The 26,782-nt window shown below is 48.1% G+C and overlaps 1 protein-coding gene across 4 annotated transcripts in view; it reads right to left on the reverse strand.

Annotated features, from left to right (window-relative positions):
* Positions 1-26,782, reverse strand: part of MAD1L1 (mitotic arrest deficient 1 like 1) — a 448,177-nt gene that overhangs the window by 403,398 nt on the left and 17,997 nt on the right. For 3 of the 4 annotated variants that reach the window (XM_049904706.1, XM_049904707.1, XM_049904708.1), the window contains one exon: positions 25,536-25,597. In XM_049904706.1, the coding sequence (XP_049760663.1) occupies positions 25,536-25,597 (62 nt within the window). Of the gene's footprint in view, positions 1-20,746; positions 20,792-25,535; positions 25,598-26,782 lie in introns of those variants that run through there. The other variant, XM_049904709.1, reaches the window with a different exon arrangement.

A 26,782-nucleotide genomic window follows, 5' to 3' on the forward strand; every position in this document is an offset into this window, starting at 1 on the left:
GCCACCCCCGGCTCAGCCTAGCATCCGCCAGGCTTCAGCTGGGTCTGCTCAGCCCCAGGTGGGCTGAGAGCAGGACCCAAAAGGCCCCCAAGTGTGTGGCAGCAAAGTCTGGAGGGAGGAGGCTCCAACCTCCAGTTGGGAGCAGGACCCCAAGGTCCCAGAAAAACAGTGCCGTCACAGGGGCCGGGTCTACCCTCCCTCTCACAGGGCCACACGAGGTGAGTGGCAGTGGTACTGGCTGCCTCTGTAGAGGATGCTCACTGGGCTCTCATTGGGCCCTGTAGGTACATGGGCAAACACACACACACTGCCCCTCAGGAGCCCCAAGAGCTGTGTGTGAGAGCTGAGGTCGGCGCTTTCAAACGACCACAAGAAACTAACTGATTCCAGGCACCTGCTAAAGACACAAAAGTCTTGTCACCACCCCTCCTAACTGCCAAAGTCTAGATTTCCATACACATCACAGACTCACCCCCACAGCCGGCCAGGAGTTTCAGGTGATACCCCTCCAGACACAGCTCCTCACTCCCCAGCCCACCCTGACCTCTCCTGAAAACTGAAGGTAAGTGCAGAACGGGCAGGGGTTGGATCCAGATGAACACAGGCACACAGAGAAAGCAGTTGTGCCTGAGAGGAGACGCTGGGGCTGCCAGAAGTAGGGCCAAGTGTTACAACCCAGGTGTCCTAGCTCCCGGAACCCCTCCCCCCCAGGCAACAGTACTAACACCTGTCAAGTGTCAATCACTTTGCCAAATCCCTTGTGCACAGAATGTGTGGTGGAGATGCCACCCCCATTGTTACAGGGAGAGAACCAAAATCAAAAGGTAGCAGGCCCCACACTGGGCCCGGCCACTTCCACAGGTGACGTTTGCTGTGGCCTGAAGCTGCCCCCTAATGCAAGATGCTCCCAGACTCAACCCCTAAACCCCTGTCATTTCCTCCCTAGGCCATCTCACCACACCTACCACTGATCAGATGATAAAAAGCGGCTCGGCTTTTTCTGAGAGCTATTTTTTAAGTTACTACTTCAAGAGCCCTCCGGTTAGTAAGAAGGGTAGTTTTAATAACCCTAGTCTGCATCCCCTACTGATCACCTGTGAAAATATCCACTTAACTGAAAAAGCTTCCCCAACTTCCACACTCGTTTAGGTTTAAAACTCTCCCACGCCCAAAGACTGGGGGCTTTAAAATATGTGCCAATAGAACTGAGCCCTCACAACACATGCCTGCACTTGGGTAGCTGGGCCCTCTCAGTCTTCACAAGGGAGGAGGCACCTGCACTCCAGGCAGACCATGGCCACACAGCTGGGCCACGGCGGCCACACGCCCAGCCCATGTTACAGACTGGTCCCATCACAGGCAGAGGGGAGCTGGAACGCCCCCCAGTGCACTCTGAAAATATTTATAAACTTCTGACTACCTCAACAAGCCAGAAAGCACCTTCCTCTGCCTACTTACTGAACATTTGCCCACCTGGTGAGAGGGCCCAGGAAGCCCTGAAAGTCCCCTCCTGCACAAACATTGGGCTCCTGAGATGTGACAGAGGCTGGAGCAGAGCAGCCCATGATCCAGTGCCAGGTTGGGTCACCACCGGGCTCCCCAGGTCCCATAGCAGCTGCAGTCTCAGACATACTGAAGGCACAGACCCCCTCCATCCCTGAGCTACCTGCAGGTTCCGTGGGCTCCAGTTCCTTTGAACTCCCCCCAGGGAAATAGAAATAGCCAGTTCCCACCCAAAGGAATGGACAAAAGCCTACCAAATGGTTAAGTGCTCGACTACTAGCCTAAAGGCTGGTGGCTGGAACACACCCAGATGCACCTCGGAAGAAAGGCCTGGCAATCTGCTTCTAAAAGGTCGTAGCCTTGAAAGCCCTATGGAGCACGTTCTAATCGGCACACATGGGGTCACTATGAGTCAGAATCGACTTGAAGGCAACTGACAACAACAACTGTGAAGTTACAGGACAACTTAAATTGGTCACTACGATGAGGGAAACCGGCAGGCCTGAGGGAGTGGGAAACTTTTTACTATACATTTTTTTTCCTGGAATTTGTACCATCAAAATATATTACTTATTAAAAGTGAAATATTTAACTCAAACAGATACACGTACACCAATGTTCACTGCAGCATCAGTCAGAGCAACCAAAAAGTGGAAACAATCCAAGGGCCTGAAAGACCTTCAGTGGTAGGCCCAGAAGCTCCTTCGCATACCTCCCAGGCACCCCAGGTGTCATCCCAGGGCTCTGTGGGGCTGAGGCTGCCGAAGGGGCCGCTATTCCTCGAACACCTGCCTCTCCAAGTAAAGGCCGGTCATCGGTGCAACAGGACATGTGGTAGCCCTATGGGCCACCTGAGCTGAGATCCAGAGACCCAGGGAACGGTCAGGCTCTGCGTGAGGAGCCCATGGGGCGGACCAACAGGTAAGAGAGCCAAGTGTGGACCGGGTTTCCCGGCACCCTCGGACAGAGACATGATGGGACAGAGAAGCTGTTGGCCGTTATCTTTAATTTTATTAACATCATTTTAGAGAAACTTTCAAACATGTACAAAGTAAACATTATGGTATCATGAACCTCCTGTGCCTACACAGGTTCAAAATTATCAGGACTTTGCCATTCTTGTTTTACCCGTACCTCTACCCACTACCCATCCCCTGCTTGTTATTTTTTACTTTTTTGGTAAATTTTACCTACAATCTTAGCCATAAAACACTGACCAATGGATGCCTGTGTAACTGATGCTCCTATCCAGATATAGAACATTTCTACCTCCTGGGAGAGTTATCTCCTGCCCCTGCCCGTGTCATCCCCCAACCAACCCCCAAACCAGAAAACTGAGCCAGCTCCTGTGGAGTTGATTCTGACTCGTGGCCACCCCATGTCTGCAGAGTAGAACTGCTCCATAGAGTATTCAAGACTGTGACCTTTCAGAATTAAATCACCAGGCCTTTCTTCCGAGGTTTGTCTGGGTGGGTTCAAACTGCAACCTTCTGGTTAAGTAGTTGAGCACGTAACCATTTGCCCCACCCAGGGCCTCCCAGCCTACCCCCAAGCAACCACACTATTCTGAAATTTTTTTTTTTTTTTGGCCTTAGTTTTGCCTGTTCTAAAATAATTTTTAATTTTCTTAACAGCTTTCTTTCTTCCATCCTTCCTTCCTGTGTTTACTTATTCACATGTCGACTGAAGCACTGTATTCAGCAGACTGTCTGATGGCCAGGCAGTTCACTCTTTAGATACTCTAAGCCTTTATAGTTTTTTTTTTTTTTAATGATTTATTTTTTGTTGTTGTTGAAAATACACACAGCAAAACATACCCCAATTCAACAATTTCTACATGTACAACTCAGTGACGACTATAATCTTCAAGTTGTGCAACTGTTTTCACCCTCTTTTCTGAATTATTCCTCTATCATTAAAATAAACTCACTGCCCCCTAAGCTTTCTACCTAAGCTTTTGAGTTGCCATTGTCATTTTGATCCCATATAGATAATTCTTAAAAAGAGCACAACGCTCAAGGCAGACACTATTAATTAAGCTGAACTGCTGATTGGTTTTAAGAAGATTTCAGGGGACAATTTTGGTTTAAGGTTTAAAGATTATCTCAAGGCAATAGTTTCAGGGGTTCGTTCATTGAGCCTTCACGTCTCCAGAAAGTCTGGAGTCCATGAAAATTTGAAATTCTGTTCCTCATGTTCCCCCTTTTGATGAGGATTCTTCTACGGAATCTTTGGCCAAAATGTTCAGAAATAGTAGCCGAGCACCATCCAGTTTCTGGTCTCATGACAAAGAGGCAGTTGTTCGTGGAGGCAATTGGCCATGAATTCCATTTCCTCCTCCTACTCCTGGGTCTCCTTCTTCCTCTGTTGCTCCAGGTGAATAGAGACCAATTGCTGTGTCTTATGCGGCCACCTGCAAGCCTTTAAGACCTCAGGCACTATGTAACAAACAAGCAGGTAGGACAGAGGCACTAAAAACTCTATTAGGCCAATTAATTGGGATGTCCCATGAAACCATGATTCTTAACCCTCAAACCAAGGAATAAAATCCCATGAGGTGTTTAGTTGTTCATAATCAGCCTCAGCAGCTGCTCTTTCATTGTTGTTGTAGAAACATATATCACACATTTGCCATTTCAACTTTTTAGAGGAGTACAGCTTAGTGGCATCAATTACATTACATTAACTGGCTGTGCAACCATCACCCTCATCAATGCCAATCTCCCATCACCATCAACAGAAACTCAGTGCTCTGTAAATAATGACTCTCCGTTTCCCCTCCCTCCCACCCCTGTAATCCGTATCATTCCCTTAAGGTGAACTGTCATGTCATCCTTTTATGGGTGGGTACTTCCAGCTAGGCCCCTCTAGACCCTCTCAGATCACACCGCGTTCCAGAGAATGGCCTCCTCATGAGGATCCAGGCAGGCACTTTCCTCAGGTCTCAGTGCCAACAACAACAATGCTGCCAAGCAGTTGGTGTGCTCTCATCTTCCAGGACGTGAAGAACTGGGCTTCCCTCTTCCACGAACTGCTGAGAAAGCCCAAGACCAGCAGCAGCCGCCTAGAGCAGCAGATGCAGACCTCGGGCTCAATCGGTGCTCACCTTGAACATGGCTTCACCTCAAACATCCCCACCTGACTTTCCCTCCCCACTCACTCCCTACCTATGTCCAAGCACATGTAGATGCCTGGACGTCCACGCACATGTAGATGCTTGAACGTCCGTGTGCACGTCTATATGTGTATGTCCGCACACATAAATGTGTGTACGTCTGCCTGCACATAGATGTGCGTACATCTGCACACATGTAGATGCTTGTACATCCACACACACGTAGATACGTGTACATTTGCACGCGCACAATTAGATGTGTATACATCCACATGCGAGCACACAGATGAGTATACGTCTGCATGCACGCATGCATGTAGGCCACCTCTGGACTGTTACGAAGCCATCTGAAATTCTTTCTCATGAGAACGGGTAAAAACAACAGAGGGGAACTAGGTGTCCCCTGGGCAGCTTCCCCACAGAGGGAAGTGAGGAGGGAGACGTACTGACCAGGCATCTGTGTGTCCTGGGTGTTGTGCGGCATCACTGACAATACAAGTGAAGGGGGGAAATGGACCAGGAAGGAACCTGCCGCAACACCTGCCGATTTCTGCCATGTGAGCTCATCCCTCTCAACCCAGGGTTCCCGTGGGTCTGGGCCAAAGCAGAACCCACAGGAGCCGACAAATCCCATGAAGAGGGACCTTCCTGGCAGACACTTGGGTCTCTTCTTCCGGAGTCCTCCTTTGCTCCAGCAGGCCAGCCAAGCTCTCCCCGACTGAGGGCCAATAGCCATCGCCCTCCAGGCAAGCAAATCACTCCTAAGCGTTAGCCAGCTCTCGGCACCAAGGCTGAGATCAACAAGGACTAGCCATCCAAACAGCCAGACACGCCAGTATCGCCAGAGCACAGACCATGTAAAGTCCTTTCATCTGGGCCAGGAGAGCAACCAAGATCTGGAGTCCATGGTCTCCACGCGAGGCAAGTGCTCACTGAGGGCAGGCTGCCAGGATGTGGACATTAGGCTGCCTCACCCAGACCACAAGCCAACAGCAGTGCACAGAGGCCCTCCTCATACATAACTCTTGCCACCAGGCCCAGAGTCACCTCTTTTCGAGGCCACCTGCTCCTCTGGTGGGGCACATGCCCACACGAGTCAATGACACAGGCCATGTGGCTTGGCACGAACACAGGGCCTCTTGGGGCTCAAGGAAGGCAGCTCAGCCACCAGGAGGTGCACAGGCCACAGGGAGGCCCAGTGGGCGCTCACCAGAGCAAGGATGGCGGAAGGCCTGCCACACCCAAATTCTCGAAGAGGGGAGGGGGTGAGTCCACTCAGGGCCACCCCACCCATCCCACCAGGCACTACCCCTGGCTGTGCAATGACAGCCCATAGAGGAGGCACAGCCACATGACCACAGGAGAGGATGCCACCCGGAAAGCTAGAGCTGACTGATTCCAGAAGGGATATTCTCAAAGTCTGAAAATCAGGAAAGGTCTTAATGCAATCTCAACATCTTCTAGACACATCTGCTAAGTTTTTGGTTTTGGTTAACTATTTTAACCATTATATACACCCACTCATTTATCAACATGGTTAGGTTCCAAAGACCAGATCGCTATGGGAAAATCAGCATTATGCAAAAATGGATGACCACATCAGGTTAGAAAATGGAGAATGATTACATCATTATATAACTACCAAATCACATCATTACACGACTGCCAAACCACTAAGAATCACAGCCCAGCGAAGTTAACACATAACCTTAACCATCCTAGCCAGCATTACTTCCACCTCGCACCTCGACATTCATTACCGCCAGACATTTGTCATGAATGCGCAAAATAGCTGGACAGTAGATTTTTTACTATTGTTGTAAACGTGAAATATCAAATAAAGAGTCAATAAGTGAAGAGTAGGTATGTAGATAAAGGACTGAGATGGATCACTTTTGTGTGGAGAACCAGCCAAGTAGCAAGACACAGGCAAGCCACTAGCTTCTGGCACCAGCGTCCCAGCCGTGAGGAAGGCCAGCCCTGCGCAGGGCCATCACGGTTCACAACCCCTGGGCGGTTCATGGGAGTCTGGCCAGCCCTGCACAAGCCCTCCACGGGGCCTCAAAGCTGCATGCAAGGGATGAACACCCTCAAAAAACCTCTACACCATCCCCTGGAGCCTGCCTGGGACATGGTTCCTCGGAAGGCCATCATGGTTGTTGGAGAAATCTCCAAGGCAGGAAGGGCACTCAGCAGGCTGCTCCAGAGGGGCCTCCTGCTTTCATGCCTTGCCCGGGGAACTGCCCACAGCACTGAAGTAAGATGCCAGCTGCCAAATTCCCCTGCGATCACAGTTATCACTCGGCACCGGCATCAAATATGATAACCACCCCTGCACTGTGAGCATGACTTCCGTGGGCCTCACCCCCGAGCCAGTCTACGCACACAATCCCTTTGACCCTGGCCCCTTCTCTCTCTTGGTTTTCAGAACCCTTGGGCCATCTCTCTGGACACACTCCCCCTTGGCGGGATGAGGGGCTCACAGCAGGATGTGAGACCTGCTCCTCCCTGAATCCCGCGTCTCCGTGTCCTCATGACCTGGCAGGGCCTCCGTGAACACCTGCTGAGTCAGGGTCAGCCCAGACACTGGGGATGCCCCCCGCTCACTAAATAATCCCCTGGGATCTGTCAGCCTAATTTGTCTAAATCCTTTTACTCGCTGGCTGTAGACATTTTTAATCAATTTAAAAGGAGGTGCAAAGGGAGAAGAACCATATCTACAAAGCTTGAAGCCAAGCCCCAAAAAAGTGCTGCAAAAGCCCGGTCAAGAGCAGGAGTCTCAGAGCACCTCAACCATCTGCTCCGCCTTGGAGGGCACACCAGGCAGCACAGGGCCAGGGACAGCGTGATCGCTTCTTCAGGAAGGCAGTGCTCACCCAGGTTCCCACACAGTCTGCCCTAAGTACAGAGGGTGGTCCGGGGGATGCCCAGCCTGGGTCTCCCTCTGTCACAGCAGCCTGGCCCGACAAGCCCACCCAGGACAGTGCAGCCACCTCTTCCCCCTCACAGGTTCCGCAGCAGAACATGGGGACACCCTGCCCGGTCTGACAAGCCCCACGCTCTCCTGTCCCTCGTGGCACCACAGCAGGGCCTGGGGTGGGGTGGGGAGTGTCAAGGAGGCTGTGCCCACCACACGTCACCACACAGGCCCACATCTGCCAGCAGGCAAGCCTGTCCATGCTTCTGAAAATCCACTCTCGAAAGCTCAGAGGGAGGCAACGACGGCTGCTTCCTGGGCCCCAGGCAGGGCCGTGTCTAACAGTGACAGTTGTCAGGCAGCTCTGTGCTACACTTGTTTTCTGATCCCCACAGGGTACAGCAGCTTGAGCCACGCAGGGGGCCCATCACAGCAGCCAGGCAGGCAGGAGAGGTGCCAGCCCATAAATCACGCTAGCTGTAAGACAACAAAAGCACAAAAAAAAGGCTGCCAGCCACCACACTTGTGCTCTCGTCCATCAGACATTTACTATTTGCCTACTATGTGCCAGGCGGAGCCCTGGTGGCACAGTGGTTAAGAGCTCAGGTTGCTAACCAAAAGGTTGGCAGTTCGAATCCACCAGCCACTCCCTGCAAACCCTAAGGGGCAGGTCTACTCTGTCCTATAGGGTTGATATGAGTCAGAATCAACTTGATGGCAATGGGTTTGGTTTTCTGGATGTGCCTTACACAGCGGCTCCAAAGACAAGTCCTGCTCCAAATCCACAAACCTGAAGACTGAAAGAGTGAGTAGTAAAGACACCAGTGCCTCCCAAGGACCCAGCCAGAAGAAGGTGTGGATGCTGAATACAGGATAAAAGGCAATGCCCCTAAAGCTGCCAGTGCGCTAAGAAACCAGCTGGCTCTCTGCTCCGTGACTCCAGGATCTAGAGAACAACACGTCATCGCAGGTGTTACTAGCCTGAAGACAGATTCAGATGGTGTGGAACGCTCTCTTCTACCCCAGGCTACGGGCTCCACAAGCACGTATAAAACGAATGAGTGAATGAGCCAAAAAGCATCGTGCAGGTGTGAGCACGTAAGACCAGAAGGGCCAGGATCGCAGATACTGGAGGAAAAGCACTTTCCACCTCCTCCTGTGCCTCCAAGAAAGCCAAGCAGCCAAGTTAAAGCCGACAAGATGCTGGGCACTGGCCACCCCTCCCAGCACAGAGAGCGCTCTGATATCGATCCCCTGGGCCCCAGGTAATTACAATCACAGCCACGATCACTAGGGCCATAAAAGTGTCTGGCCAGTCATTAGGTCCTTTCTCAGTAGGAAGCGATGCTGCTCGTGCTGTCCTCCTAATTGGCCTCGCACATCAGGTTCCCCAGTCCCCGAGAGCTGTCACCCGGCCAGCCTGCGGATGGGTTTGGGAAACTGTCCAGGTCAGCACTTGTGGGTTTCAGGCTCAGACTCTGGAGACAGGTCAGCAGTTTTGGATGAGCACAGCTGCCAGGCTGAGAGCCAGCAGGCCCGCCTGCCCAATCCCCCACACCACCACTGTCCATCACTGGTGACCTCAACAAGAGGCCAGGTACAGGCCCAAGAGGGACCAGAGACAGGGCTAGGCGGCAGAGGTATCCTTGCCATGAGCAAATCCTCTCCTTGACAAAACAGGAAGGAGCCCTGAGGGCACAAAAGTTAAGCGCGCTGCTGCTAACCGAAAGGTCAGCTGTTAAGCGCCTCTTGGAGGAAAAGACCTGGCAATCTGCTCCTGTAAAGATTATAGCCTAGAAAGCCCTATGGGGCAGTTCTACTCTGTCACGAGTCCTATGAGTCATATGAGTCACTCACTCCATTTCTATTTAATAAGGTCCCTTGGTAAAACCTCAGAAAGGCTGGATCACCTCGAGTCCTGCTTCCCCACGCAGACAGGCCCGGTCTTTGGGCCCATGACTTAGATCTGACTCTGCTGAAACCTTCGAAGGTAAATTGCCCAAATGAACTGATGGCACACAGACACTGATGTGCGAATGCAGTAAATCAGAACCACTTTTTGGAGGGCAATTTGGCAAGAGCCATCAATTTGAAATGCACATCTCTCCTGAACTACAAATTCTACCGCGAAGAACTCAGCCAACCAGCACAGTGCTGCTTATTTGCCAAAAACCGGAAGCAGCCCACACATCCATCAGCAGGACCTGCTTCCGTCAATCAGAGCTCTCTGCACCCGTAGAGCAACATCTAGCTCTTCCGCATGCTTCCACGGAGCTGCAGGTGCTGATGCAAGACCACCGTCGGAAACTAAATGAAAGCAGAGTGCAGAATATTAGAGAAATGGGCTCCACTTAAAAGAAAAGGTGGGGGATACATAAAGAAGTTGCGTGTACACACAAAATTTCTAGCAAGAAACACAAGAGATGTCTCAGCTGGTGTCTCGAAATCAGGCAGTAAGCGCAGTCTCACCCTGCGACACATCTCAGGGCACGCCTCAGTTCCACTTTCTGTGGACGGCCCCCCCAGGTAGGACTGGAACACAGTGGTCAGGCCACCCTGGGTGGCGTGCACTGGGAGAAATGAAGATGACTGTCACTTTTCATTTTAATCTCTACTATAGGGACTGAGCTTACCATGCTTAACACTTTTGGGTTTGTTTTGTCTTAGTTGTTTTTAGGTGCCATCAAGTCCATTTCTACTCCTAGCGTTCCCATGTGACACAGTAGAACTGCCCCATAGGGCTTCCTAGGCTGTAATCTTTACAGAAGATCACCAGGTCTTTCTCTCACCACAACCGTAGGATGGGTTCAAACTGCCAATGTTTTGGTTGACAGCCAAGTGTTTACCCATTGTGCCACCAGGGCTCCAGCCAAGTGTTTACCCTTTGTGCCACCAGGACTCTTTTTGTCTTAACTAAGGATATGAAATTACCTGAGATTCCGCAGCCACATGTGGCCTCACACAGTGCCAGGCCCCACGGCACAGGCATTCCCACAGGCCAGAGCTCCAGGCAAGACAGAACTTGGGGTGGGGCTTCAAAGGTACATCCAGGAGGATCCGGCTGCCCACCGGCCTGGCCACCTCACAGCAGGGTTCCTTGCCAGAATGAGGCTTTCAAAAGCACTACCCATACACTCTCCATTTCAGTCCAAATTACCTCCAAGTCCTTTTATTCCTCTCACATCTAATCACGTAATCACAAAAAAAACACCAAACCAAACCTACTGCCATCAAGTTGATTCTTACTTACGGGGACCCTATGCGTTACAGAGTACAACTGCTCCATAGTGTTTTCTAGGCTGTAATCTTTTTAGCTTAGAAGGACCTGGCAATCTACCTCTGAAAAAACTGGCCAAGGAGAACCTTCTGGTTAGCAGCAGAACATTGATACGGTGTCAAAAGATGAGACCCTCAGGCTGGAAGGTGCTCCAAGTTGAACTGGGGAGGAGCTCCGTCCTCAAAGTAGAGTTGACCTCAATGACATGGATGGAGTACAGCCTTTGGGACCTTCATTTGCTGATGTGGCACAACTTAAAATGAGAAGAAACAGTGGGAAACATCCATTAGTAATCAGAACATGGCATGTATAAAGTAAAAATCAAGGAATATTGGAAGTCCTAGGCATTACTGAGCTGAAATGGACTGGTATTGACCATTTTGATCCAGGCAATAATACAGTTTACTATGCTAGAAATGACAAATTAAAGAGGAATGGCATCGTATTCATCGTCAAAAAGAACATTTCAAGATCTGAAGTACAACAAGGTCTGTGATAGGATAATAGCCACACACCTACAAACAAGACAAGTTAGTACAGATATTTTTCAAATTTACGTACCAACCCCTAATGACAAAAATGAGGAAATTGAAGATTTTCACCAACTTCTACAGTCTGAAATTGATCAAACATGCAATCAAGATGCATTGGTAATTACTAGTGATCAGAATGCAAAAGTTTGAACCAAGAAGGATCGGTGATTGGAAAATGTGTTCTTGGTGATAGAAACGACGATGGAGATAGCATGATAGAATTTTGCAAGACCAATGACGTATTCATTGCAAATACCTTTTTTCAACAATATAAACAGCAGCTTTACCAGTGGGCCACGCCAGATGGAATACACGGGAATCAAATGGACTACTTCTGTGGAAAGAGACAATGGAGAAGCTCAATTACCATCAATCAGAACAAGGCCAGGGGGCTGACTGCAGAACAGACCATCAATTGCTCATAGGCAATTCAAGTTGAAGCTGAAGAAAACTAAAACAAGTCCACGAGAGCCAAAGTACAGCCTTGAGTATATCCCACTTGAATTTAGAGACCATCTCAAGAACAGATTTCATGCACTGAACGCTAACGACCAAAGACTAGAGTTGTGGAAGGACATCATACCTGAAGAAAGCAAAGAGGTCATTAAAAAGACAAGAAAGAAAGAAAAGAGCAAAATGGTTATCAGAAGAGACTCTGAAACTTGCTATGGAATGTAGAGTAGCTAAAGCAAAAGGAAGAAATGATGAAGTAAAGGAACTGAAGATTTCAAAGGGCAACTCATGGAGACAAAATAAGTATAACGAAATGTGCAAAGATCAAGAGTTAGAAAACAAAAAGGGAAGAACACACTTGGCATTTCTAAAGCTGAAAGAACTGAAGAAAAAATTCAAGCCTCAAGTTGCAATACTGAAGAATTCTATCAGCAAAAAACTGAATGATGTACAAAGCATCAAAAGAAGATGGAAGGAATACACACAGCCACTGCACCAAAAATAAATGGTCAACATGCAACAACTTCAGGAGGCAGCAAATGATCAGGAACCGATGATTCTGAAGGAAGAAGTTCAAGCTGCACTAAAGGTATTGGTGAAAAACAAAACTAAAAAAAAAAACAAATCCTATACCTCCATAATTATAGTAGGAGACTTCAACACACCACTTTCGGAGAAGGACAGGACATCCAGTAAGAAGCTCAACAGAGACACGGAAGATCTAATTACAACAATCAACCAACTTGACCTCATTGACTTATACAGAACACTCCACCCAACTGCTGCAAAATATACTTTTTTTTCTAGCGCACATGGAACATTCTCTAGAATAGACCACATATTAGGTCATAAAACAAATCTTTGCAGAGTCCAAAACATCGAAATATTACAAAGCATCTTCTCAGACCACAAGGCAATAAAACTAGAGATCAATAACAGAAAAACTAGGGAAAAGAAATCAAATACTTGCAAAATGAACAACACCCTCCTGAAAAAAGACTGGGTTATAGAAGACATCAAGGAGGGAATAAGGAAATTCATAGAAAGCAACCAGAATGAAAATACTTCCTATCAAAACCTCTGGGACACAGCAAAAGCAGTGCTCAGAGGCCAATTTATATCAATAAATGCACACATACAAAAAGAAGAAAGAGCCAAAAGCAGAGAACTGTCCCTACAACTTGAACAAATAGAAACTGAGCAACAAAAGAATCCATCAGGCACCAGAAGAAAACAAATAATAAAAATTAGAGCTGAACTAAATGAATTAAAGAACAGAAAAACAATTGAAAGAATTAACAAAGCCAAAAGCTGGTTCTTTGAAAAAATTAACAAAATTGATAAACCATTGGCTAGACTGACTAAAGAAATACAGGAAAGGAAACAAATAACCCGAATAAGAAATGAGAAGGACCACATCACAACAGAACCAAATGAAATTAAAAGAATCATTTCAGATTATTATGAAAAATTGTACTCTAACAAATTTGAAAACCTAGAAGAAATGGATGAATTCCTGGAAAAACACTACCTACCTAAACTAACACATTCAGAAGTAGAACAACTAAATAGACCCATAACAAAAAAAGAGATTGAAACGGTAATCAAAAAACTCCCAACAAAAAAAGCCCTGGCCCGGACGGCTTCACTGCAGAGTTCTACCAAACTTTCAGAGAAGAGTTAACACCACTACTACTAAAGGTATTCCAAAGCATAGAAAATGACGGAATACTACCCAACTCATTCTATGAAGCCACCATCTCCCTGATACCAAAACCAGGTAAAGACATTACAAAAAAAGAAAATTATAGACCTATATCCCTCATGAACATTGATGCAAAAATCCTCAACAAAATTCTAGCCAATAGAATCCAACAACACATCAAAAAAATAATTCACCCTGATCAAGTGGGATTTATACCAGGTATGCAAGGCTGGTTTAATATCAGAAAAACCATTAATGTAATCCATCACATAAATAAAACAAAAGACAAAAACCACATGATCTTATCAATTGATGCAGAAAAGGCATTTGACAAAGTCCAACACCAATTCATGATAAAAACTCTTACCAAAGTAGGAATTGAAGGAAAATTCCTCAACATAATAAAGGGCATCTATGCAAAGCCAACAGCCAATATCACTCTAAATGGAGAGAACCTGAAAGCATTTCCCTTGAGAACGGGAACCAGACAAGGACGCCCTTTATCACCGCTCTTATTCAACATCGTGTTGGAAGTCTTAGCCAGGGCAATTAGGCTAGACAAAGAAATAAAAGGTATCCGGATTGGCAAGGAAGAAGTAAAGTTATCACTATTTGCAGATGACATGATTATATACACAGAAAACCCTAAGGAATCCTCCAGAAAACTACTGAAACTAATAGAAGAGTTTGGCAGAGTCTCAGGTTATAAAATAAACATACAAAAATCACTTGGATTCCTCTACATCAACAAAAAGAACATCGAAGAGGAAATAACCAAATCAATACCATTCACAGTAGCCCCCAAGAAGATAAGATACTTAGGAATAAATTCTACCAAGGATGTAAAAGACCTATACAAAGAAAACTACAAAGCTCTACTACAAGAAATTCAAAAGGACATACTTAAGTGGAAAAACATACCCTGCTCATGGATAGGAAGACTTAACATAGTAAAAATGTCTATTCTACCAAAAGCCATCTATACATTTAACGCACTTCCGATCCAAATTCCAATGTCATATTTTAAGGGGATAGAGAAACAAATCACCAATTTCATATGGAAGGGAAAGAAGCCCCGGATAAGCAAAGCACTACTGAAAAAGAAGAAGAAAGTGGGAGGCCTCACCTTACCTGACTTCAGAACCTATTATACAGCCACAGTAGTCAAAACAGCCTGGTATTGGTACAACAACAGACACATAGACCAATGGAACAGAATTGAGAACCCAGACATAGATCCATCCACGTATGAGCAGCTGATATTTGACAAAGGACCAGTGTCAATTAACTGGGGAAAAGATAGCCTTTTTAACAAATGGTGCTGGCATAACTGGATATCCATTTCCAAAAAAATGAAACAGGACCCATACCTCACACCATGCACAAAAACTAACTCCAAGTGGATCAAAGACCTAAACATAAAGACTAAAACGATAAAGATCATGGAAGAAAAAATTGGGACAACCCTAGGAGCCCTAATACAAGGTGTAAACAGAATACAAAACATTACCAAAAATGATGAAGAGAAACCCGATAACTGGGAGCTCCTAAAAATCAAACACCTATGCTCATCTAAAGACTTCACCAAAAGAGTAAAAAGACCACCTACAGATTGGGAAAGAATTTTCAGCTATGACATCTCCGACCAGCGCCTGATCTCTAAAATCTACATGATTCGGTCAAAACTCAACCAGAAAAAGACAAACAACCCAATCAAGAAGTGGGCAAAGGATATGAACACACATTTCACTAAAGAAGATATTCAGGCAGCCAACAGATACATGAGAAAATGCTCTCGATCATTAGCCATTAGAGAAATGCAAATTAAAACTACGATGAGATTCCATCTCACACCAGCAAGGCTGGCATTAATCCAAAAAACACAAAATAATAAATGTTGGAGAGGCTGCGGAGAGATTGGAACTCTCATACACTGCTGGTGGGAATGTAAAATGGTACAACCACTTTGGAAATCTATCTGGCGTTATCTTAAACAGTTAGAAATAGAACTACCATACAACCCAGAAATCCCACTCCTCGGAATATACCCTAGAGATACAAGAGCCTTCATACAAACAGATACATGCACACCCATGTTTATTGCAGCTCTGTTTACAATAGCAAAAAGTTGGAAGCAACCAAGGTGTCCATCAACGGATGAATGGGTAAATAAATTGTGGTATATTCACACAATGGAATACTACGCATTGATAAAGAACAGTGACGAATCTGTGAAACATTTCATAACATGGAGGAACCTGGAAGGCATTATGCTGAGCGAAATTAGTCAGAGGCAAAAGGACAAATATTGTATAAGACCACTATTATAAGATCTTGAGAAATAGTAAACCTGAGAAGAACACATACTTTTGTGGTTACGAGGCGGGGAGGGAGGGAGGGTGGGAGAGGGTTTTTTATTGATTAATCAGTAGATAAGAACTGCTTTAGGTGAAGGGAAAGACAACACTCAATACATGGAAGGTCAGCTCAATTGGACTGGACCAAAAGCAAAGAAGTTTCCGGGATAAAATGAAAGCTTCAAAGGTCAGCGGAGCAAGTGCGGAGGTCTGGGGAACATGGTTTGCGGGGACTTCTAAGTCAATTGGCAAAATAATTCTATTATGAAATCATTCTGCATCCCACTTTGAAATGTGGCGTCTGGGGTCTTAAATGCTAACAAGCGGCCATCTAAGATGCAGCAATTGGTCTCAACCCACCTGGAGCAAAGGAAAATGAAGAACACCAAGGCCACACGACAACTAAGAGCCCAAGAGACAGAAAGGGCCACATGAACCAGAGACCTACATCATCCTGAGACCAGAAGAACTAGTTGGTGCCCGGCCACAATCGATGACTGCCCTGACAGGGAGCACAGCAGAGGACCCCTGAGGGAGCAGGAGATCAGTGGGATGCAGACCCCAAATTCTCATAAAAAGACCAAACTTAATGGTCTGACTGAGACTGGAGGAATCCCGGCGGCCATGCTCCCCAGACCTTCAGTTGACACAGGACAGGAACCATCCCCGAAGACAACTCATCAGAAATGAAAGGGACTGGTCAGCGGGTGGGAGAGAGACGCTGATGAAGAGTGAGCTAATTATATCAGGTGGACACTTGAGATTGTGTTGGCAACTCTTGTCTGGAGGGGGGATGGGAGGATAGAGAGAGAGGGAAGCTGGCAAAATTGTCAAGAAAGGAGAGACTGAAAGAGCTGACTCAAGAGGGGGAGAGCAAGTGGGAGTAGGGAGTGAGATGTATGTAAACTTATATGTGACAGACTGACTGGATTTGTAAACGTTCACTTGAAGCTTAATAAAAGTTATTAAAAAAAAAAAAGTCGATTCCGACTCATGGCGACCCTATAGGACACAGAACTGCTCCGTAGTTTCCAAGAAGCGCCTCGCAGATTCAAACTGCCGATCCTTTGGTTAGCAGCCGTAGCACTTAACCACTATGCCACCAGGGTTTCTGATAGAAAACAAGGCTCCAGAAATTGATGAAACATTTCAACAAACAGATGCAATGCTGCAAGCACTCATTTGTCTATGCTGAGAAATTTGGAAGACAGCTACCTGGCCAAACAACTGGAGGAGATCCATATTCATGCTCAGTCCAAAGAAAGATAATCTAACGGAATGCAGCAATCATCATACGATATTATTAATACCACATGAAGTAACATTACGCTGAAGATAATTCAGAAACATTTGCAGTACATCAACAGAGAACTGCCAGAAATTACAACTGGATTCAGAAGAGGATGTGGAATGACAGACATCATTACTGGTATCAGAGGGATCTTGGCTGAAAGCAGAGAATACCAGAAAGATGTTTACCTGTTATCAGGAGGGACCAGTCCCTGGAGAAGGACATCATGCCTAGTAATGTAAAGGGTCACTGAAAAAGAGGAAGACCCTTAACAAGCTGGACTGACACAGTGGCTGCAACAATGGGCTCAAACTTAAAGATTCTGAGGGTGGCGCAGGACCAGGCAGTATTTCATTCTGTTGTACACTGGGTCTCTGTGAGCTGGAACCAAGTGAATGGCACCTAAGAACATCAGGAGGGACCAGTCCCTGGAGAAGGACATCATGCTTGGTAAAGTAAAGGGTCAGAGAAAAAGAGGAAGACTCTCAACAAGATAGACTGACACAGGGGGCTGCAACAATGGGCTCAAAGACAGCAATGATTGTGAGGATGGTGCAGGACCCAGGCAGTGTTTCTTTCTGTTGTGCCTGGTGTCACTATAAGTCAGAACAAACTCCAAGCCACCTAACAACAACAACAATAATTTTTATGGAAGGTGATCACCAGGCCTTTCTTCCACAGTGCCACTGGTAGGTTCAAACTACCAACCTTCAGGTGAGCAGCTGGGCATAAACCATTTGCACCACCCAGGGACATCTAATCACAAGATGTGACTGTTCGTTTTTTATACACCAACATCATTAAGATACAATTTTCATATACTACGATGTACCGTTTTAAGGACATAGTTTGGGGAACTCTGAAACAAGCATGTACCTGTGTATCCACCACCTTGACAGAGCTATAGAACATTACCAGCACCCCTAAGGTTTCCTTGCACCCTTCCCCCTCAGTTCATCACATCCCAACCCTAGCCTTGAGCAACCACAGATCTGCCGTTTGTCACTACAGGTTAGTTTTGCCTTTTCTAACCTTTCCATTAGATGGAATCAGAGTATGCAATCTTTTGAGTTTGCCTTCTTTTGCTTAGCAAAAGAGATTCACTCGTGTTTTTGCATGTAATAGTTGCGTCTTCCTCTTTACACCTGAACAGAATTCCATTGTATGGATATACCATATTCTCCATCCACCTTCTGATAAACACTTCAGTTGTTTCCATTTTGGGGCTGTAATGAACAAAGCTGTGGTCATTTGTTTTCCTTTATCTTGGGTAAACATCTAGGAGTGGAACTGGCTGGGTCGTACAGTAAGAGTATTAGAAACTGCCAAACTGCTCCCAGAGTAGCTGTACCATTTTCCACTCCCACCAACAACTTATGAGTGTTCCAGTAGTTCCTCATATTTGCCAACACTCTGTATGGTCATTTATTAGGTTGTTAGCTGCCGTTGAGTCAGCTTTGATTCATAGCAGCCTTATGTATAAAAGAATGAAATATTGCCCGTCCTGCACCATCCTCACAATAGTAGGTACGTTTGAGCCCACTGTTGCAGTCACTGTGCCGATCCATCTCACTGAGCGTCCTCCTCTTTTTCACTGACCATCTACTATCCGAGCATGATATCCTTCTCCAGGGATTGATCTTTCCTGATGTGTCCCAAGTAAGCGAGACCAAGACTCACTATGCTTACTTCTAAGGAGCATTCTGGCTATATTTTCCCCAAGACGAATAGATTTGTTAGTTCCTCTGGCAGTCTGTGGTATATTCAAGAAGCCCTGGTGAGGCAGTCATGAAGGGGTTGGCTGCTAACCCAAAGGCTGGCTGCCGGTTTGAACCCACCAGCAGTTCTGCGGGAGAAAAGACCTGGCAATCTGCTTCCGTAAAGATTATAGCCTTGGAAACCCTCTGAGGCAGCTCTAGTCTGTCATATAGGGTCACTCTGAGTCAGAATCAACTCAATGGCACCTAACATTTATTAGGTATGTAGTGGCATCTCACGGTGGTCATAATTTGAATTTCTCTGGTGATTAATGACGTTGAGCATCTTTTCATGTCCTTGTTCATCGTCCTTCATATGCCTTCCTTTGTAAAGTGTTCAGCCTCCGGCCCATGATTTTAATTTGGTTGTCTTCTTCTCACTGACTTGGTAAGACATTTTCTACATCCTGGATATAAGTCTTAAGTCAGATAGAAATATTGCAGATATTTTCTCCTCATCTACAGCTTTCCTTGCCATTTTCTTCACTGTGCTTTTCGAAGAGCCAAAGTTTTTTAATTTCGATGAAGTCTAATTTGTGGATTTTCTTTTACTTTTATGGTCATGCTTTTGCATCATAAGAAATCATGGCCACACCCAAGCTTCCAGAAGTTTTAGCTATCATCCCTCGGCCTAGGATCCATTTAAATTCTGTGTGTGGTGCAAGGTGAGTGCTGAGGTTCACGTTTTTCCAGAGCCATCTAGGTGTTTCAATGCCATTTGTTAAAGACTACGTTTGCCCACTGAATTACCTTGACACCTTTGATGAAAATCAACTGGCCCTGTATTTTTTGGACTATCTGTCCTGTTCACTGATTTAGATACCTAGCCTTACGCCAACACCACACTTGATAATGAATGCAGTTTATAGGGTGTCTTGAAACCAGCCAGTATAAGCCTTCCAACTTCGTTCTTTATCAAAATTGCTATGGCTATTCCAGGTCTTTTGCATTTCTACAGAAACGTTAGAGGCAGTTTGTCAGTTTCTACAACAAAAGGCTGCTGGACTCTGGGATTGCAATGAATACTTGGATCAGTTTGAGCAAAATGATATCTTAATACTGAATCTTCTGATCCACAAATACAGTATATCTCTCCAATTATTTAGGTCATCTTAAATTTCTCTCAGCAACATATTAAAGTTTGCAGATCTTGTACATATTTTGTTAAATTTACCCCTAGGTATTTCATTTCTTTTTTTACGATACTGTAAATGGTATCTATTTCCAGTTATTCATTGATGGTAGACAGCAATTCAAGTTATTTTTATATATCGCCCTGACTCTATTAAACTCGCTTATTAGTTCTAGTAGCTTTTGATAGATCCCTTGGAATTTTCTACGTAGATAATTACGTCGTCTACAACAGAGACTGTTGTATTTCTTCCTTTCCTATCTGAATCTCTTTCATTTCTTTTTCTTACCTTACCGCACTGGCTGGGACCTTCAGTACAGTGCTGAACGCATGCGGCGGGAACAGACAGTCTGGCCTTTTCCACCAGCCTTAAAGGGAATGCAGCAGTCTTTTACCCTAAGCCTTGCGTTAGCTGAAGGGTTTTTGTAGATGCCCTTTATCGGGTTGAGGAATTCCACCTCTATTCCTAGTCTGCAGTGAGTTTTAATCATGAATGGATGTTGAATTTTATCGAACCCTTTTCTGTATCTATAGAGAAGATCACATGGGGTTTTTTTCTTCTTTATTCTCTTATGATGGTGAAATATCTTAATTGGCTTCAAAAGATGAGCCATCCTTGCATTCCTGGGTTGAGCTCCATTAGCTCCACTTTTCCCATCGGCCTCTCTCAGCCATTCCTCTTCTCAGTGCCCCTGGGCATTCCTACCTGGATTGACATGATGCCTCAGGGGGTAGCTCCTGGCCTCTACTTCCAGAACCTTTAAATCATCCCTCCAGACAGGCCAAGTTCCTAAAAGATAGATTTCATCACGTCACAGTCCAACACGCACCTTCACAAACTGCCTCCTGGGGCTCAATCCTCAGTCCACTTCAGAGCCCTGGAGGACGAGGGTATCCACACACCAAGCACCCCCTACCCTCTCTCAGCATACAGGCCCCCCCATGTCTGTGCTTAGGCAGCGTCTCCCCAGACAGTGCATCCCTGCCACCCCCATGGTCTCACCTGTGTGCCAGGCAAGCCATGGATAATACTGAAGGTTGACAACCTAGTCCAAGAGAGCAGGGACATGTCCACAACCCACCTGGCACTTCTGACACCCTGGTGTGACAGCAGTGCCCACCCCAGCTAAGCCCCTCTCCCATGTCTTCACTGTCCACATGGCAGTCCACATATGGCATAAGGTGGGGCAGACCCTCACTCTTCACTGTGGGTGCCTGTCCTTCCACCCAAGCTCTACCTGGGGCGGGGGCAGGGAGGGACCCTCTGCTAGCTGGCGCAGGGCCAGGTGTGCATCAGGTCTTGATGGTTGGATCTGACCAGGTGCCGCAAACAAAGCAGCACAAGAGTCCAGGGCCTGGTTCCAAAGGCCAGAGCAGGGGCCCAAAATCTAAGTGTGCCACCCGACAGCACCCCTGTGCTCCCCAGTAGGACTCACGGGCACCCTGCCCACCACCCACTGCCCAGAGCACAGGGGCCCTTGAGGGAATGAAGCTGGAAAGGGACTAGGTACCAGCAGACCAGCTGGTCTTGCAAAGGCAATGAAACGTTACAGAAGGTACTTCCAGGGACACGGTCCCTTGCAGGGTCTGGTATGAGTGTGGGGAATTCTCCCTGGTCTCCAGGAGGCCCTGACAATCTCTGCTTCTGGAGAGGACTTAGGGAGGTTCAGGGGCAGCAATCCCCACAGTTCAGCAATGAGCAGGGTTCCATCGTCCACGACATCATGGTGCTGGGGGGGGGGCATGGGCACCACCTCACTATGCCAGCCCCCACTCTCTCTTACCAGGCAGCTCGGCCTCTCCTCAAACAGGCTCCTTCAGGGTCACACCAGCTGCCCCGTCCAGCTCTCCTGTCTCTGGGCTTCTCCGATATAGGAAACCCCAAGTCAGAGAGGGCTGACCCCGTCATGCTGTGTGAAGAAGCCTGGACAGCCTCTGCAGGAGTCAGACCAGTCACAGCTCTTTACCATGGCTTGGCCACAGGCCCCCCTGAGGATCTGAGAGAAACCACAGCCCCTACAGAGAGCCCAGACAGGTCCTATTAGGTCTGAACACCAGCACTCACAGACCTGAGGGTTGAAGGACCACTGGAGAGACTGGTAAAGAATAGGGCAGACATGGAATAGTCAAAATGGCAATGGGCTGCCCAGAAGCAGGTGGGCACTATCAATGAAAAGCCCTCACTCCCTGCTCAACGGAAGGCTACTTTCAGTGAGGATGTGCCTTGGCGAGGGGGCAGGAATTGCTGAGGGAGTGTCCACAAAGCCCCAGAGGCAGCTCCAGGAGACCTAGAGTCCAGAATCACCAGTGGATGTGTGCCACCTAGTGGTGGCCGCCCTCAGACAGAAGACTGTGGGACAGAGGCCCAGCCTGGGCCAAAAAAAAAAGGCAAGCCCCAAATCAGAGGCCTCAGCCCCAAAATTACAGCACCACCTGGGCCTAAAAGCACATGAGCTCAAAACCACTTGGCGCATGCCAAAACTCACTCTCACAATTCATGCTGGTTTCTGAGGTCAGAGGTCAGTCAGAGGGGAGTGGTCCCCACATGAACGTATGCACACGCACACGCAAATGTGAGTTTTCAAGGGGCAAAAGTCTATGACTTTCATCAGATTCCCTGAGATCCACCGCCCCAGTGATGAAAAGATATAGCTCTAGGAAACTGAGGCATAGGAAAGGAACAGGATATCCAAGAACCCACAAGATGGGATGTGGGACCACTCAGTTTAATAAGGTCTGAGACAACTCCCATTGCCGCCTCACTAGCGCTAAGCACCTCCATGGTAGCCATAGGAGTCTACCCTAGGCCCATCCTGAGCACACCCACCCCCAGTGGTCCAGACAGCCGCTCTCACATGGCATCACCTGCAAACACTCTTCTTTGTCAGCTGTGCCCCACTGAGTGTGCCCATTTCTCCTGTGTGTCCGGTCTGCTCATACCCCACCTGCAGAAACCCCAGGCCAGAGTGATGGGCCAAGTCTTCACAGCTTCCTGCAGCCCTTCTCCCCATCCACCACCATACTCAGTGCCATGAAGCAAGAGCTTCACCAAGTCACCGTCCCTGCTCAGAAATCTCAAATGACTGCCCCAAACCTAGCAAACAAAAGAAAAAAGCAGGCCAAATCCTCATCCTAGTACTCAAGGCCACCCCAATAGTTGAGTCCATACCTTAGAAATGCTGACTTGACAGACCTGGGGTACAGCCCAGGAATCTGCATTTTCCCAAGCTCGCCAGGTGAGTGGAGGTCTGGCCATATTTAGTGCCACAGGCCCGCGTGTCCGTGGACTGTTCTGATGAACACAACCCTGAGTCGTGCACAAAAGTGACCTGAAGGTGAGGCCTGCCCTTCAACAGGTGGCAACTGCACCACCACTGGAGAAAGATGGGCAATGGCCCCAGGAGGACCATGGGGTCCAGAAAATCTGAGCAGAGGAGCTAAGAGTCCCTGACGAAAGACACCCACAGGAGTCCCTGAGAGGCCCATGCCCAGCAGAGAGAACACATGAAGGAGAAACTGCCCTTCCCAGGAGCCCCAACCAAGGAAACCTAAGAGGATGAAGAGGTCCCAGCCCAGGGGTGAAGATGGCCCTCTGGGTCTTTGTAGAAACCAGTCCATGGCTGCTCAGGATAGTCAGTAACAGCACTGCTCTGCCAACACAGAGCACCTCTGGGGTGCAAGGTCATGTTCACCTTCCTAACAGCGTGTGAGGAAAGCTGAACACTCCCCTTTTCAGAGATGAGACATTTGCTGGGAGTAGGGCAGGAAATGGAACCAGACTGGGGCTCTGTCACAGCCCCCAGCCTCCTCAGTGACGACCTCCAGGGCACCATGCACAAATGCCCCTTCTCTCCTGCCCAGTCGTAAGTTGGGAGGGAGTACAGACAGTCCCCCCTGTTAGACCCCCGGATCAGTCCCCCCCACCAATCCCATGCTAGGCCACTAAGGTAAAGACTGACAAACACACAGCAGACAAAGCACACGGCCACCCAAGACTTTGCCAGAGGCAATGTTCAGCCCAGCTGGCAACATTAGACTGCAACACCAGCTTCCTGAAGCCAGCCATGCTTGTGGCAGAGCCTTCAAGGTTGGAAGTGGAGCCACCAGGGCCCGAGGAACTGCTGCACTCTCTTTACCTCTGGCCACTGGGCCTTTGCACCCCTTTGGCAGATGCAGCCAGTGGGGCAGCTAGCTGGGCTTGCCTGGCTGAGCCTCAGTACCAACTGGGCACGAGCGGGCTCTAATGGCCTTTACTAGAAAGAAGTCACGGAGCTTTCTGATGGGACTGTGGCATCCCTGGGGCCAGGCGGGATGTATTCCAGTGAGTTAATGAGCTCAGAAGACAGGAGGAGGTGCATGCGTGAGGCCCCGCTGGGAGGCCAGCAGGAGTCTGGCTCTCGCAAGTGAGATCCAGAGGGGCCGGCAGCCTCGCATGTCACACCTCTGTGACTCACCAAGGCACAGGAAATGAAGAGGCAGTTCCACGTGACCGAGGACTGAAGCCAGTGCCGCCAGGTGGCGGGTGGCAGGTGGCAGGTGGCGGGAGCCAGCTCCAGAGCCAGCGGCGAGGCAGTGTTAATGGCAGGGCGGCTCTGTGAGACAGGGCCCATCCTGGCCCAGCTTCAAAAAGCAGCAGGGAAGACAGCAAGAGTCTGCAGGTCTCAGATCCCACGAGCAATGGGAAACAAGAGAGTCTTTAAGCGCCACAGGCCACGTGCCCCAGGCACCAACGACTAATACAGACTGATGGCTCCTCGGCCAACCCAGGACCCAGGGCCACAAGGCAGACAAGCGGCCAGGCCACGGTGGCCAGGAGGGCAGCAGCCACGGTGGCCAGGAGGGCAGCAGCCACAGCACCACTGGAGGGAGACGAGCAGTGGGACAGATGGGACTGGCTACGGGGATCTGGAATGATGCCCACCTGGCACCTGGCTACAGATAAGGCGACAAAATCCCCAGTGTTCGGCCTCCTTGCCTGCAGCTCTGATCTACCTGCCACTCCATGCTCGCCTTCCACACTTGCCAGCAGTTAGCCTGACTAGCTGAGGAGGCAGCTACAGGGGCCTGATTCAGAAATAATCTGCCTTTTCTTTTTTTTTTTAAGCTCAGTTCATCTCTGCTCATTACAATCACCTAAAAGGAATGACTTCCCCAAAAAGCAGCTGCCTCCCCAGTATATCCAGAAAAGTATCCGCTAACAAAGCCCAGCAATGCAGGGTAATCGAGTACCTGGCTCTGTGAGGCTGCAGGTATTCTGAGTCTAAATGAAGACGCTATTAAGGCTTCAGCGGGGAGAGCCACTTAGTTCCATTACCCCCTCTCCATGAAAGCACCTCATTAAACCTGAACGGCAGGCAGCAAGAGCTTCCCCACCAACAGCCCACAGAGGAACTTCACTGGCGCGAACTCAGGGAGGAGGGCCACGTCTGCCAGAGGTGAAGGCCGATGTTCCACTCATAGAGAGCGGGACAATGGGAGCTCAGCCCTCCGCCTACCTGATGTGCAAGCCTGTGGTCTGGTCCAGCCTCTCCCAGCTCTGCAGCTTCCCCAGCAGCCTCTGCAAAGACAAAGAGGGCCGAGCAGGTAAAGCCACATCCCCGTCACCTCCTACCAAGGGCTCTATGACCCTCCCATCCTTCCTGTCCACCTCACACCATCATCCGCCCTCTCCACCTCCCAACTGCATGTACGCTGTGGTAGTGAATTTGACGCATCCACTCGGCTAGGCTACAGAGCCCAGGTATCTCATCAAACACTAGTCTAGTATTGGCGTGACAGTATTTTATAGATGTGGTCCATCCAATTAAGTGACTTTAAGCAAAGGAGACTGCCTCATGGGTGGGCCTCATCCAATCAGTTGGAGGCCTTAAGAGCAAAAACTGAGATTTCTAAAAAAGAAGAAAATCTGCCTCAAGACTGTAACATAGATGTCCTGTTGGAGTTTCCAGCTTGCTGGCCTACAGATTTTGAACTTGCCAGCCCCACAATGTGTGAGCCAACTCCTTAAAATCAATCAGTGTCAATGTGTGTGTGTGTCTATATGCTGTCAGCTGTTTCTCTGTAAAACCCTGACTAATACACATATCAATCGCCTAGACCAAATTATTCTTACCTAGAGGTGACGATAATGATGACACTAAGTCTCCCTGGCATCACTGTGCCAGCATGTTTTAAAATAGGACAGGAAATTTTAAAGCCTCTGATCTGTCAGTCAAGTCCGCCCTCCCCTTTGAGGAAAAATACATAAATGCCCTGAGTCTACTTCAAAGCAGTCAAGTTATTTCCTGATGCTGAACTTACCATGCAACTTCTGGTCCTTGAATTAGAGTACGAACCCCAGAAAGCTAAAGGAATGTGGGGCGGGGAGCGAAGAGCCTCAGGGATGGTCCTGCCAATCCGTGCCCAGAGTGCAGATGCCAGGCACGGACCACAGGCCTTGCCGCTCCTTCTCCCTCCCAGGAGCTCCTCATGGTGAATAGGGATGGTACCTGAGACAAAGGGACTCGGTCCCAGAACCAAATTCTACTCCTCATCTTTCCCCCTAAGGTCACAGTAGACAAGGACCAGGAGCCCCATGAGCAGGAAGAAATCAGCCCTGAAGAAGGGGAGCTGGAGCTGACACCTCCACTGCACACAGCACCCAGGTGGCTGCTCCTATTTCACATGCCTGCTCTCTCCACTGACCCACAGCCCAAAATGCTGTTGAGTCTCACTCCCCTTCTAGCCTACAACCATCTGTGGG

Source organism: Elephas maximus, chromosome 12, assembly GCF_024166365.1.
Source record: "Elephas maximus indicus isolate mEleMax1 chromosome 12, mEleMax1 primary haplotype, whole genome shotgun sequence".
NCBI lineage: Eukaryota > Metazoa > Chordata > Mammalia > Proboscidea > Elephantidae > Elephas > Elephas maximus.